The sequence below is a fragment of the Calidris pugnax genome, unplaced genomic scaffold (genome assembly GCF_001431845.1).
Source record: "Calidris pugnax isolate Ruff unplaced genomic scaffold, ASM143184v1 scaffold273, whole genome shotgun sequence".
In the NCBI taxonomy this organism is placed as follows: domain Eukaryota; kingdom Metazoa; phylum Chordata; class Aves; order Charadriiformes; family Scolopacidae; genus Calidris; species Calidris pugnax.
The window spans coordinates 11,074,695-11,090,562 of NW_015094508.1; the positions used below are offsets into that span (position 1 = coordinate 11,074,695).

At 40.0% G+C, this 15,868-nt stretch overlaps 1 protein-coding gene across 2 annotated transcripts in view; it reads left to right on the top strand.

Moving 5' to 3' along the window:
* SLC38A9 (solute carrier family 38 member 9) overlaps positions 1 to 15,868 on the top strand; it is a 47,926-nt gene that overhangs the window by 17,492 nt on the left and 14,566 nt on the right. For both annotated transcript variants that reach the window (XM_014964808.1, XM_014964809.1), the window contains 7 exons: positions 101 to 164; positions 280 to 373; positions 1,332 to 1,502; positions 4,113 to 4,172; positions 6,425 to 6,622; positions 10,228 to 10,335; positions 13,310 to 13,416. In XM_014964808.1, coding sequence (XP_014820294.1) covers positions 101 to 164; positions 280 to 373; positions 1,332 to 1,502; positions 4,113 to 4,172; positions 6,425 to 6,622; positions 10,228 to 10,335; positions 13,310 to 13,416 — 802 coding nt within the window. The remainder of the gene's footprint in view (positions 1 to 100; positions 165 to 279; positions 374 to 1,331; positions 1,503 to 4,112; positions 4,173 to 6,424; positions 6,623 to 10,227; positions 10,336 to 13,309; positions 13,417 to 15,868) is intronic.

Genomic DNA, 15,868 nt, shown 5'->3' on the forward strand with positions numbered 1-15,868 from the left:
GAATGTTCTATATTGTATTCATAAATTTTGTAGCTAAGAGGATAGTATGAAGTAAAATTGCTTCTTAAATTATTCACTGGCTTTTTTGTTTTCTTCCTAGATTTATGATATGGAATACAATGATGGGTACATCTATATTAAGTATCCCATGGGGAATAAAACAGGTAAACCTATGAAAAATGTATGCCTATGAAAATGTTTTTGGCAACATGGCTTGCTTTTTGTTTTTCTGTAGTGTTATTGATAAAGAAAGTAAAGTGTATTTCTCCCTCTTAACAGGCAGGCTTTACTTCTGGAATCATTCTCATCTTACTGATGGGGATTTTGACTCTTTACTGCTGCTACAGAGTTGTGAAATCACGGCAAATGATCCGTAAGAGATAAAAAGATTCATACCACAAATATTTCCATTGTGTGAAATACAGAGATCTAATAGATTCCTAGTTTGTATCTTTACTATATGTTAGACCTGACCTGCCCATAAAAGCTGTTCCTTTGAATGTCTCCCCACTTTTGTAGTCTGGATCTAAGTTCTGTAAGCTAAACATCTGTCTTCCCCTATTATATTATCCTTCAGTTCCTTGGGACCTAAGTATTATAGCCAAACCCAAATTCTTATTAAGCACGATTTCAGATGTGCACTTGCTAAGTGTTAGGAGACTTACGGAGTTAGAGACTTCCCTTCATCTCCCTATGCACCATGCAGTTCACTGCATGTATTTCTGACATGTTCTACAGTGGAAAAGAGTGAGCTGTACCTGCATCTACTTGTGTTGCATGCCTGTACTGCCCTAATATTTGTATATATTCTGTGTTGGAAGCAATTTATGGACTATTGCCTCACTGAGAGTACTTCTACTTGGAATGTACTTTTATTGTTCAAAACTCACCTTGCAGCTCTTGTGGTTGGTGCTTTTATGCATAAACTGACCCCTTACTTGCTCAAATGAAGGCAATTAAGACCTCCAGTTTGTGACAGCTCATTTCAGGGCATTGTTGAGGACTAGTTCATGATCTGGCTTACTTTGCTGTGACTCCTGCAAAAGGCTTCACCTGCAGATGCTTGGCTGCATTTTTGTCACCATGTCATATTCCAGTGCTTCTGAAAGTACTCAAAGTAGTATTATGGCCGCAATAAAAGCCTCTACTTCTTCAGGCTCCTTCAGTCAAACACCTCATGAGTATTATACTTCAATTTTCTTAGCCCTTGGAAGCACTGTGAATTTCTGTCAGAATATTTTGAAACAAGAATGCATCTTGTCATGAAGAGTTCTACTGATTCTAATATAATATTTTGTATAGATATATTTCTATTTTTGTATCTCCTTCAGCTTTAGTAGATACCTCAAACTGGGAATTCCCAGATGTTTGCAAGTATTACTTTGGATCCTTTGGTCAATGGTCAAGCCTCTTATTTTCTATGGTATCGCTTGTTGGAGCCATGATTGTTTATTGGGTGCTTATGTCCAACTTTCTATTCAACACAGGAAAATTTATATACAGTAAGTATACATATTTGGTTAACTTCTACAGCTATCTTATGGAAAGGTCAAGGCTTTGCTTAGTACTGAAAGAGGATTTTCCATTTTACTTAATCTTGATTTTTCTGTTACTTTGAGTGAAAAGTCAAATGAGACTAAGTAACTGTGTGTGGAGTTACTGGCGCGGTCATCTATGTCTTCAAAGCCAGTTTCTCAGGCTCTCTCCCTTAAAGGGTGGTTTTAATGAAAGACAAAGTACCAATTATCTGATTTGCATGTCAGTGATGAGGCTTCTTGGTATAGTTTACATAACCCAAACCTGGTTGCTTATTTCCACTTTGTGTTTTCACTCCCCCTTTGTTTGCATGGGTGTAACTATTTGAACAGCCATATACCAGGCTGGGCTGTTGAAATGATCCAAGTTAATGAAAAAAAATCTAGTTACATTCTAGATTTCAGCAAACATACTCAAAGTGCTGCCATAGTGCAGCAAGCATCCATAAAGGAATGAACTGTAGCGCTGTGGAAGAATGATTCTTAGACTGGCATTGTTACCAAAGAAAACATATTGGTTGTTTACAGCCTTGTACGTGTATAGACACACAAGCGTTTGTGGATACAATCAATTAAGTACGTAGAGTTGTGGGAGTAAATGATGGAATTGAGAGCTTTGAAAATCTGACTCATAGTGTTGAATGGCACGACTAAGATTTAAGAGTTTCTGTTTTGAAGGTAATTAATAAATCTCTGAGGCAAATAACAGCATGGACACTTACACCTCTTAAACAGTGTTTAATTAGAATTCCTACCACCCCTGAAGGACGTACTTTAGTTTATTGGTTAATGACTGATGTATTTTACAGCTGACCTAATTCATATGTTGTTACGGCCATTTCATTTTGGACTTTGTTGTTTTTTTAAATAAGGCTAGCACTATAATCCTAAATTATTCTAAACCAAGTAACTCAAATTCTCATAAGAAAACTTCAGGATGATCAAAACAGTTCCTCTTCTAGGTAAAGAGTTCTGATTTTCTCTGAGATTGGCATGTTACTTTAATACTTACCTATATTTGTTAGTGGTTCTCATTGGATTTGTTTGCTCTCTGATAACCTTAATCACTGGATTCTTGTCCTAACTTTAATTGTGGCTACTTAATTACTAAGTTTTATAAAATGGGTAATAGGACGTAGGTTTGACACAATGGCATCTTCCAGCCATAGATTTTTGAGTTATCCTAAGCAGGCTACTGTATTTAATCCCAGTACATTCTGATGACTTTTTAAAAAATCTGCACTTGCTGTTTAGGTGGGAGCAAATTGATTTCCTAAGGGAGGATGGTCTAGAAATTAGTAGTACACAAAGAATACAAGAACTGTAAACCAAGTACGATATTCTATTTATTTTTTTTGTGTGTGTGTCCCATGCTTTTGTTCTGTTTTATGAAACAGATGTAAAGCCACAAATGCAATTACTAGTTCTAAAACACTTTTTAAGTACAGAGGAAATGTAAGTTGACTATCCGTCTATTACTAATTTTAAAGTGCTCTAATTCCATAAAAGCTATCAATGCTTCTGATGGATTCACACTAGGTACATTATTTTAAAGTAGCAATACAAAACAGTAGTGAAGTGAGGAAGTGATAGATGATTTTAATTAAATCTTCTGATCGTTATATACACTGAAGTGTTATCAGTAAGTATGAGAAACTCAGTTGTCCTTCAGGGTGTCATAAATCAAAATGAAGAAACAAAAAATAGTTTTCTTCCCACAAGACTTTTTGCTCTCTTCATGAGAAACAAACCGCTGTTAATTGCATTTTAGAATCTTGAGACCTACTGCCGCAGTTGATTTTTTTGTCTGCATAATACTCCCACATGCAGCAGAAGCAAATTTTAACCAGAGACACAGTAATTAAATTTCCAAGCTGATGGCATCTTCTCTGTGTGCATGTATATATACAGAAATATAAAGAAGCTTGTATCCAGTACTCGCATAGTGGTGAAATTGCAGAAAGTCAAAAATGCCTGGTGTATTAGAGCAGTAAGGTGGCACAGGAGTGTGCTGGAAACACAGTACTACCGGAGATGACTGTGTGGACAGTGAAACTTAAACCTTTTTCCAGAGAGTCCCTTCTTTAAAATACAATATGGAGAAATCATCCCACAGAGCGTCTTCTGAAAAAAAGGTTAGAAAAATTAGTAGGGGAAGCTTTTCTGTATATCACCATCTGGACTAAGAGTATGGTTTCATGCACTTTTTTTCTGTCCAAAAAGAGATTGTTTTTAAGATGCATCTCCTCACTAGTCTGCTGTACAAAACTGCAGACAGAGGAGCTGGGACAAGTCGGGGTGTGCTGAGGGAACAGGAATGAGCAGCTGGGAGGGAAGGTTCGGGAACTTCATAAATGGACAGGGTTGCTGAGAAGAAAGTAGTGTGCAGCAGGTTGAAACACTTCTAAATGGAAGTTTTAAAATACCCACTTGCGGTTGGGGAGAGTGCAGGTTGCTGTATCATGCCTCTGATGTAATTTTCCAAAATATTTCCTTATTTAATTTTTATCAAGTCAACAGATAAAAGCCTGATAGCACGTTTGGGACTGATAGCAAGATCTTTCTTCTCCTTTTTAGACTTTGTTCATGACATTAATGTAACAGATATTGTTCCTGGCACAAATGGAAGTAGCAAAGGTAAGAAGCACTTACTAGTGTTGTGTTTCCTGGTTTGGGTTGCAGGTGTGGGTTTAAAAAAAAACCAAACATGTTTCTATGCCTAACCACATTCCAGTTGTAAAGTGTACATTGTAAGTTCTAGCTACCCATTTTTAAAAAAAACTGTCATTTTCTATCTGGAATTTATACTTCCACAAATAACCACACACTTGGAAAGCTTAATTATTAAGTGGGGGGAAAAAAAGGGAAAGAAAGAAAGTGGGGGTGGGAATGAGGATTAAAAAGCAAATGACAAGTTTGTGTATACCCAGATAGATCCTCCTTAAAACAATGAATGTCAGACCTCTTAACAGTAGTTGCACAACAAGGAATTGCCTTAAGGAATTGTAATTTTTGCACCCTAAAATTGAGGCACATCAGATCTGTTTGCTGTTTAAAATCATGGCCGGGGCATCTTTGCTCCTCACCACCCCTGCAGCAACATTCTTAATTTAAAAAAAAAAAAAAAAAGGCTGTAATAACAGATTTATTGATGCCGGGTGCAAAAAGAAGGAAGTGTCAGGCTAGCAGGCTAGCTACATGACTGTCCGCTGGCATTTTGTGGAGAGTCTGACATTTGCACAACTAAGGGAAGAAACTGCAGTCAATTATGAAGATAGGTCTGTTGAGAGTTCTTAAGTGGGCAGAATAATGTAGAATGTAGGCAGGAGTTTACACATTGTCAGCCTCTGATCTTTCTGCCTGTGTATAGTAACTGAACATGTAGAGCTTTGTTATGAAGCAGAAAATTTTCTCTATCCTGGGTGCTTATGGCCATGGGGAAACATTTCAGCACCAGCCGGACAGCTGTGTGTCACACGAGCTGCAGCCATGTTTCTGGAGAACAGCTGTTGGAATCAGGCAAAGAAGTTGAGAAATAATTCTGAAAAGCAGTTGATTTGCATTTGAACTAGTGTTGAATCCCTTTGTCCTACAGTCCTTACCAGCAAGGCACCAATAGTTGCTGCAGTGCTCTTGCTCTTGTGTTCTCTCCTGCTTCTGCCTTTCTGTCCCATTCTTTTGCAGCAGGGGGTATATCTTGGAGACAAAATAGACAACAATATTCCACAGCATTTTGCAGCAAATGGAAGATTTAAAGCAGCTGCTTCACAAAATTAAGGGCTACCAGATGCTCAAATGACTCTTGGCAGGGCATTCAGGGCTACCAAGGAGATCACTAAGAACAAAAGCATTTTTCAAGGTCTGTGAAACAATCCTCTTATAAGTAATGGAGAGAAAGCAAATGAGAAAACTGGAAGTAAAGTACCATAGTGTTCTCTCAAGAAATTTGACAGAACACTTTTCACACCTTTGCATTTCTAATAGAACAAGTGTGCAGCCAATGTGGGACGGCGGCTGTCAAGTATTGTAGGAATGCCAAAATTTAAAATAAGACATTATGAGAACAATAAGGTCCATATTCCAACACGTAACTTTGTAGGTATGCATTAGAAAGAAGTGCTGATTTTAACAAATATGAAATAAACACATTTTACCAAGGGATCTTTTTGTTTGGTTGGTTTTGTTCCAGTTACTTGTCCATGTGCTGCCATTGATCAGCCACCATGTAACTGGAGCGTGATGTTACCTTTTGGCAGTGTTACGGGTACATACTTTAAATTGCTTCTGTTGTGTTGTCTAGCAGTAACGTACTTGCACTTGGCATAGGGTGGTTTAGCTTGGAGCAGGAGTTCTAGACCTGACAATTGTTTTAGTAGCTTTCTTGTCATCCTTAGTTTGTGTTCCCAGAGCAACATACAAGCTCTTCTGTACACAGATGCACATGCGTCTTGCTTCACGTGATCTGACTGAAGCGTGCAGGGACAGATTATAATGCAGCCAGATGCAGAGGTGTGTTGCTGTGTCTCAGTTCCAGCAGGTGCGTTTAGGCACTGAACACACCTAGTCATAGGTATGTGACCTTGAAGGCTGATAGAGTGCCACAGCTCAGGCTTCAGACAAATTAGTGTCTTTGTTGTGCTCAGTGGAAAGAACCGTAGCACTAGTTGCCTTAGAGTGTAAAGTGCATAGCAGTGAAATCTTAGTGCTGAAGTCCTGATAAAAAAAAAAAGCAAATAGAAGTTAGGAACTGAGTTGTCAAACATTGCTGTTGAGTGGTTCCTATTTGCCATAGCAAATACTCTCCAGAAATTATGGGATCTTGGCTGTGAAGATTTTGTGCAAGTAAAACCTTTTTCATCCAGGAATATTTTTATTTTCTTTTCTTCCAGTCATTTGTCCAAGTGCTGCTAGTGGTCACCCACCACAGAACAGGAGTGTGATGTTCTCTTCTGGCAACAATACAGGTTTTGAACTCTTCGAGGAGTGGTGGAACAAATCAAAAACAGTACCGTTTTACCTGATTGCTGTTCTTCTACCCCTGCTAAATCTGAAGTCTCCATCCTTCTTTGCAAAATTTAATGTCCTAGGTAGGTAACAAATATTATTAAAGCATTGGTTCATTGTGGCTCATATGTATAGAAAACGGTGAAAGCTACTCCAGTGAGCAGAACAGTAAAATAGAATCATGGGATCATTTAGGTTGGAAAAGACCTTTAATCCAGTCTAACCATCAACTTAACACTTCCACATCCACCAATAAACCATGTCCCTAAGCGCCTACACATCTTTTAAATACCTCTAGGGATGGCAATTCCACCACTACCCTGGGCAGCCTGTTCAGCTGGCTGACAACCTGGGCAGCTGACAACCCTTTCAGTGAAGAAATTTTTGTTCATGTCCAATCTGAACCTGCCCTGGGTTAACCTGAGGCCATTTTCTCTTGTCCTATCACCTGTTAATTGGGAGAAGAGACCAACCCCTGCCTTGCTACATCCTCCTTTCAGGTGGTTGTAGAGAGTGGATAAGGCCTCCCCTCAGCCTCCTTTTCTCAAAACCAAGCCACCCTAGTTCTCTCAGCCACTCCACATAAGACTTGTACTCTGGACCCATCACCAGCCTCACTCTTCTTCTTTGCACACAATCCAGTGCCTCAATGTCTTTCTTGACGTGAGGCCCCCCAAAACTGAACACAGTATTCGAGGTGAGACCTCAGCAGTGCCGAATACAGGAGGACTATCACTTCCCAAGTCCTGGTGGCCACACTATTCCTGATACAGGCCAGGATGCTGTTTGCCTTCTTGGCCACCTGGGCACACTGCTGGCTCATATTCAGCCAGCTGTTGACCAACACCCCCAGGTCCCTGTCTGTGGGTCAGCTTTCCAGCCCCTCTTCCAGTAGTTTGCTGGCAGCCAATATTGTGCCTCAGAGTGGCTAGTTGCGTGTTTCGTCTATCACCCACAGGATTTCTGCCCTGCTTTGATTCAGTCTTACAGTTAATAGGGAGTTAATTTTTTTCCTTTGCTCCCTCGATAATCCTGTAAAACAGGTTTCAATATATTTACAATAGATTTTCCCAAACGGTGGTACATATACTACATACTAAGCAGCATTTGATGCAAGCTACCTTGTCACAGTCAGGCATACCCTTCCTCATCTGGTAAACATTTCAACACAGGTAGTAACCTCCAAAGATTAATTGCTTCTGACCCGAAGTCACTTGCTACCAATCAGTTGATCAATTAATCACAACATCAGTCAGTCAGTGTAAGCTGCTGCTGTCCTTTGCAAATGTCCTGGCTTATTGTGTGCTACAAGCACAAAAATTGTGACTTGTCCTTGCTTCTGTGTCTTGAGATAGAAGATGGAGGCAGGTGAGTTTGGTAAAGTGGATAAAGTGCATGGATGTTGGGTGGGGTTGGTCACAGTTTATGGAGTAGGAGAGGTCTTGAGGACATAAGCATTGAAGCCCAAGATGAATAGAAGGAGAAAGGGAGATAGGGTTCACAGACCAGGTTGAAAAACATGGAGATGTATTGTTAAGTAGGTAGAGGACAGGGAATTGAGGGTCTAGTTTGTCTTCTATTCAAGTGTGACACTTAATTAGAGCTTGGATCTGCTCTTGCTGCAACCACTATATGAAAATACAGCAACAGGAACTTGGGTAGGTTGATGGTGCTACTGTGTAAAAAGTATGGTTTTTATTTACACTAGGTATAACATTAGGGCTAAGAAAATATTTTATGAAATGCAATCTAGCCATAACTGTATCTGTTTTTAAAATAAGCACATTATTGTAGGCAACTATTTTTTTATTTCAGAACCTGAATATTAAAATATTATAATTCTCATAACTTCAGTAGATTATTATGTAATTTAGCTGTTAAGAGTTGCCTTAATTTTTTTAAACCTTGAAGTTTATGGAACAAGAAAAAATGGAAGGAAGTTTTTCTTCAATTCTTAAAAGAATTATAATAGAGAACTTCTACTTGCCTTTACACCTACAGAAACCTGTATCATTAGGAAAGTACAGAATATTTTAGCTATTAAGCTGATCCTCAAGTACAGAACCTTTTATCTTTCTAATTCTTTGACTATGGTCTGTGCAATCAAATGATAATTTCTTCAGTTTGTTTTTTGACTTTGGAGATATTGCTAGAATGAAATAATGATAGGGTTGTTTAGCCTGGAGAAAGGAGGGTAAGGGGAGACCTTATCGCTCTCTACAACTACCTGAAAGGACATTGTAGTGAGGCGGGGGTTGGTCTCTTCTCCCAAGTAACAGCAATAGAACAAGAGGAAATGGCCTCAGGTTGTGTCAGGGGAGGTTTAAGTTGGATATGAGGAAAAATGTCTTCACCGAAAGGGTTATTAAGCATTGGAACAGGCTGTCCAGGGAAGTGGTGGAATTGCCATTCCTGGAGGTATTTAAAAGATGTGTAGATGTGGTGTTGAGGGACATGGGTTAGTGGTGGTTTTGTCAGTGTTAGGTTGATGGTTGGACTTGATCACAGAATCACAGAATCTTCTAGGTTGGAAGGGACCTTAAAGATCATCTTGTCCAACCGTCAACCTAACTGACAAAAATAGACACCCACACAACAAACAAGGAGCATCATCACTAAAGCATACCTCCCAGCACTATATCAACCCGTCTTTTGAACACCTCCAGGGATAGTGCCTCAACCACCTCCCTGGGCAGCCCATTCCAATGTCTGATAACCCTTTCAGTGAAAAAATTTTTCCTAATATCCAGCCTGAACCTACCCTGGCGCAACTGGAGGCCATTTCCTCTTGTAAAGATCCCTTCCAACCTAGGCAATTCTATGATGTTTTATATGAATCTGTGTTCTAAACTGTAAAAATGGTGTTTCTTTGTCTTTACTTACTTGGAGCTATAAGTGACTACTGGTGACTAGCATATTATTGGCTGGGAGGTTGCATTGCAGTAGCCTTTAATTTTTAAGTGGCTACTCTTCTGCCCTCATCTCTTTCAAATAGCAGGAGGCAAGATCATACTCTCTCCATCCCACATGCAGACTCAGCAAGGCATTTATACCTGTCTATGATTTTATCCATAGTCCTCTAGCTGTACAGAGTATTGGTGGGTGCCTCTAAACCAATGAGATGGAATGCAAATCCAGTATTATGATCAAGGTTATCCAAGGTTTTGATCAAGGCAAGGTTTAAATCAGTAGCAATCAAATGTCATTATCAGCTTCTAGCTCCCAGTGTAAAGTTCACAGTTGCAGTAAACATTCATATCTCATTGGACCATTTTGGTTCAAAAAAGTCAATGACTGAAAGGACACTGTAATGGCTGCAGTACTGTGGCTGAGTTTGTCTTACGTTAGATTTAAATCCTGACAGCTGAAGCTGGAACTGATCTGTTACTGCCTGGAGACCACCTTACCTGCCCAGCACCAGGGATTACAGGGTTATTTCTTCCACTGCCACCAGTGTCGTGCCTGGAGAACATTCAACATGCTGAAAGCTTGCGTTGGGTGCAAGTGCGTTATTGTTTCTCTCTGACCTATAAAAGAAAGAAAGAAAACTAAAATTTAGACCTAGCCTGTATTTTTAAGAATGTATACCAACCCTAAGTGTTTGGGCTACTGGAAGCTAGTTGGATGAAGCAGGGATAAAACACAGCACAAATACTTTCTACTGCCTCATGGCTCTTGTCTTTTCCAGGCACGGTTTCTGTTGTCTACTTAGTTTTGCTGGTTACTGTAAAGGCTGCTCGTCTGGGAATCCACTTAGAATACAACTGGTTTACAGAGAATGATTTTTTTGTACCAGGTAAGATACTTAAAATGCAGTAATGAAGCATATATATGATGGGTTTAAGATTTTTTTTAAAGCAGTTAATGAATGGCTTTGTTATTCACCTTCTAACATGTGTGATATAAATAAAGCGAGGAATTATTGTCTGATGTTGCATGTAGAGGCTTAGGAGGGATCCCTTGTGATAAAGTGACAAGGAAGTCCTTTCCCTGTGATGTTCCTTAATTGGGCGACAGTATCAACACTGGAGAAGAGGTGGAGTGCCCATCAGAGGTATCTCCAACACGTATCATGTGACTGGGAGTTTGCCATAGTCCTGTTTCACCTGTATAATAATGAGTTCTAGCTGCACCATTTTCAGATCATGCCTATTTCAGCAGCAGTTACAAATGACAAACTGTAGACAGACTGGCTGGTAAAGGTGCTGCAAGTTCTCCACACACTGTCTTGCTTAAGGGCATAGCTCATTCACCATGAGTATGATTTTCCTGTACTTTCCAGTTCTATCTCAGGTTTCAGCGTGTAATCTTAGCTCTTCACTTTTAAACACCCATTAGCTCTCCAGTATGTTTTGTTTTTTTTCTTGAAATCTGTTTTGGTGGCTATTTGTTCTTTCCAAGTTACTGTTATAAATTACCGTGTGAGATGTCACAGTCATAAAAGCGGTATTACGTGAACAGATAGTCTAAAGAGATCTGTTTTCTGTGTTAGGAGGCCTGGAATGAGAGATCTGGTGTTAGGTCTTAGCTGTTTTTTCACCACCTTTTACAACAGGAGGAATGGTGTGACCAGTTAGCTCCAAGGAGCTGTGTCCTGTGCCACTGAATTGCATCACTCCTCCTGTTCCTAGAAACAGGAGTATTTTGTCCTTCTTGAACAGTCATTTACTGAAGGCAAAATTCAGAGGTACGAACCTTCCTAGGGTTTCCTTTGTGGGTTTGAGCATTTTTAGTTTTGCAGTCACAATAAGCACTGTACTAACAGTTTTATACGTGGGTTGCAGACTATTGTTAGGTCCAGTAATACCATCTTAGAGAAGAAAACAAGAATAACTTAAAACATTGGGGTGGGTTTTGAATTACTGTAGCAAAATAGAGATCAAAAAAAGAAACATCAGAGCTGTCCCCTGTTTCTGTTAGAATCTGATCTAATTTGTGGAATCATAGTAACTCACTGTGACAAGAGAAGTAACAACTCAGCTTCAGATAGTAGTTGAGTAAAGTTGCTGATATGAAGTTCAACTGATTAAGTGTGTTCACAACACAATTGCAGTAGTCTTGCAGCTGCTTAGTCTTTGTTTTCTTCTGCCACTTCCTTTGGGTTGATTTAGCTCTCTGGTTGAACAGAAATTTATCTGATACAATAATAAGCAGAATAAACAGTTTAGCTGGTGTATTCCATGTATGTTTGGCAAAGAGGCCTGCTCAAAACCCAGTATTCCCCTTCTCTACCTTCCAGCCCCTAGCTATCATCAAATCTGTTTGTTCATTTTTCTGTAACTGCTGAAGGTCATTTCTTCCTCAACTCAGCCAGGCATTCAGAACCCTATTTCAAGACCTGAGTGCCAAGAAACGAGTAAAAGGCTATGTAAAACAGTTTCTTCAGCTTATTTCTTCTTTATTTCTTCAGCAATAAAAAGAAAAAAAAAACCAAAACATTATTGTCCTTTCTGGCTGAGTCTTCAAAGCCAGGCAATTTTTGCTGAGTATGGCTGTGTGCAAGACCAAAGCAGATGCTTCGAGGATGAACTGGATTATATCTGTAATTCCCTGAGAATCCTCCTGACTACTATAGCATAAGTACAAGCTTCAAGAGAGATGTAGGTAGTTCTGAAACAGTGCTATCTATGCTGTTTTCCTCCATCACTGCCTTTACTTTTAGGCAGGATTTTTGGGCTTACGAATGGCTTTTGTCTCCAGTCTAAAACTTTGGATTTCAAAGCACTGGATGATTAGCATCTCCATTAATGACCTAATTTATTTTGTATAGCATTATTCTTGATGCTACCTGTAAGTAGAAATGATACTCAAGCATGTGCTGCTCAGACAGTAGATAGATAACAGTGTTTGGTCTTGCTCCGTTCCCAGCATGGAAGCACAGTTTTAGCCTGAAATTCCTCAGCAGACGGTCTTCAGATGATTACATGCCTCATATCTACACACTCCTCCTCAGAGGGCAGGAGAAAATTTGGCCCAACTATGGTTTGCTAACAAACCCGTGTAAACTGCAAACCAACCTAAGTCTAAGAAATTGGGTTTTAAGCATATTACATTTCAAGTCCAGGATCTGTTAGGCAGTCCTAGTCTAAAATGAGTTATCACATGTGTGACATGGGTCACTAAGAAGTGGAGCACCCAGTAGTTTGATTACTTTGGCAATGCAACTAGTACTGCTAGAAGATAGACAAAGCATGTAGCTAATGCATAGAAATCCAACTACTGCTGATTGCTGTAGCGGTGGGCGAAACACAGTGCTGAAAGAGATTCTGAATCTGTCAGTTTGCTTTTTATTACTGAGATAAAAGTAGTGGATGGAAAACAACCTCAAGAGTCGCTTACACTCTCAATTCTACCGGTAGCACATCATGCTAGTTAGGTATTGAAGGTACAGTGAATCCAGCCCTAGGGAAGGCATGTTCTGTCAACCTGGATGAGCCCTTCACTAATTGCCTGGGGTGTGTTTACCCTGCTGACTTACATAGCACTTTAGAGAAATCATATTTAAATATGTTTGCGTGGAGCTCTCTGTGGTTTCATCTGTAAGGATTTGTAAGCCTCTTGATGAGTGTTTTGCTCTATTGCTGAATGCTTTCCAGAAGCTGAGCTAGCTCAGGGATCTCTACCTGTGGTCAAAGGTAAGGTAGATTGTCCCATTTCAACGTAGAGGCACATGTTTCTGCCAGCAGACTCCACAGCACTGTATGTCCTCTGCATTTTGGCATTATTTGTTTCGAAGAATTAAGTTATTAACACTTCTTTTCTTCCCTTAGAGTTTAGAATTCTGTTCCCTCAGCTCACGGGGGTTCTTACGCTTGCCTTCTTCATCCACAATTGTGTCATCACACTTCTTCAAAATAACAGGAATCAAGAAAACAATGTAAGTAATTTCACAATACTGTGCTGATTTGTATCTACATTGCCAGGCGACACTAATTTTTTCCTGTCTGCTTCTCTTGAAATCAATCCAGGGACTGTAATAGCTTCAGAAAATGTAACTCACTCTTGTGATCTGATAAGAAACCAGTTATACATACTTTTCACTGGCTACCAACAAGTAACAGATGCTTTACAGATTTGTTCAAATGAAAGCCTTAAGGAGTGTCCCAGACTTATTTGTGATCGGGCTGGTATTAAATGGCCAAATTACACACAAGAGGCAGAAGGCTTAACAATATTGTAAGAGTCTAGAAAAACTGAGCAATTTTAGAATTTAGAAAAATGCTGGAGAATATTGGACACAGGACTGATTTTAGCAGAGTCCTGACAAATAGGGTTGGGGTCTAGATAATACCTTTTCTCAGAGTTGCTTCAGTAGCTTTGTGACATGTAGCCTTTGGACTGGTCCTTTGCCCTTGAAAAAGGCATATACTGCTCATCCTTATGGAACTGCATTCTTTCTTAATAACTTCCCATTACAAAATACAAAATGCATAGTTACTTTTTTGTCCCTGTGAACCAAGGCCAGCTTGCAAGTGACCACCTCTGCAAAGCAGTCGTGATTTCTCCTCCCCGAAAGCTTATTGGGATTTATGGCCATTTCTGAAAATAGCTTAGCAACTAAAGGGGGCAGTTAGGGGAGCTCTGGAGAAAGACAAGTAAGTTTCTTCTCAGTTTCCTGAGGAAAATCTTACTATGTGGAAAAGGGCAAGATTTCTCTTTAGCTGTGGCTTTCAAATTCTAAAGGCATGGTCACTCCAGCAATCAGCTTTGTATGCAGAGAAGGCCTAATGCCTCATTGCCACCTTCAAGAAGTTTTCCTGTGGATTTTCCGCTTCCATTTACATCGAAGCAAGCCATCAGCTGCAAAGAGCAGTACCTGGAATGTTCTCCATCCTGCTTTTCCTGTGTTAAGGAGAAAGAAACTGCTGCTTGCATTTGAATCAGCTTTTCTCAATGCCCTCCCTGGAGCTTAGGTTGAATTTCCAAGTCGGCCCTAGCATGGATTCCAAGACCTCAACAAGACTCTTGCTTTCCAGAAGAGTGTTCAAATGGCACAGAAAGAGCACCTTTTTAAGTATGGCAGGAAAAGTTTGTAATGGAAAACCAAATCTGCATAATTTCTAATTTTATTTGGCTAGAGGTTTCCTTCCCTGTTTGCAGCTGTACAGAAGCCTTTCATCTAGGTCTCAAAGTGCTTTGCAAATGTTAATGAAGCCCTGATGCTCTTAAAGAGGTGGCTGTTTTGTGATTATTTCACTAAACTGCTGGACTAAGTGAGAGGTTTACATATGTATAGGGGTCTCAATCTCTCATGAGTCACAGTGTTGAGGTGTTTTTGCTATATATTTACATCAACAAGATGCTTTCTTATATCAGTATCCGAGATACTGATATAAAGGGGAGTCTAATGGAGACTCCACTGCTTTATGGCTCGACCTGTTAACGTGTCACTTCCATCAGAGTTCTGTGAAAAGGCACTGAACTTGGCAAGCTGGGAAAGTACTGTTTTAGTTTTGAACAAAACTTGCTGAAACTAGTGGTCATAAGAACAACTCTTTGGGATGGTGGAAAAAAGTAAGAGAAACAATAACATTCCTTTTATGGAGTCAGAAATCTAAAACAATAGCAGCTTCCATTATGGTCACAGGAGTGTATCACTGCCCAAAGCTAAAACACAGATGGGGGAGGATTCCTCTGGCTGCTAATCCAGTGCAGTGGTGTGGGTGTGAGAAGAGTAAGCCAAATGTCAGCAGCACAGCCCGGAGGAGCCCTGTGAGCAGAGTTCTCAGTATGCAGTTCAAAGTTGAGCTCCCTGTTCCCATCTCCCACCGCTGCCCCCTTGTACTTATCACTGCAAGTTTCTGTGCACTACACAATTAACTGGTTTGGAAACTGATTGCACAGAAAACTAACCAAGCCACGAGAACACAATTAGTTGGGTTTTTTGTTTGGGGTTTTTTTCTGATTCACATCTGTGCTCTGGTTCCCCGTACAGCCGTACAGATGCTGCATAAGCCCAGAGCATGATCTACAGGCACTTGTGCTGCCTCCTGACAGTTGCTTGTGGACCTGCCTGGGTGAAGGCTGGGGGCGGGGAGATGTTTTTTGTCCAGGTGGTAACTGCAGAAGACATGAAACTGAGGATGGTTCTTACTTCCTGCAATATCAAAATATGGTTTATTCCCTGTAAATGGAGTGAGCTTCCATGGATGCTGCCCTACCATTGCTTTCTCTTTCCAGCCAGAATTATGCACTTGCTATGCAAAAGTGCTGTGCATCTTGGTGAAGTACTTTTTGTCAGCCTGTTAAATGTTATCATATGCCCTTGATGCTTGAACAGGTGAAGTCTGTTTTTGTTACATGGACCAGAGTCCTGTTGAGATATTACA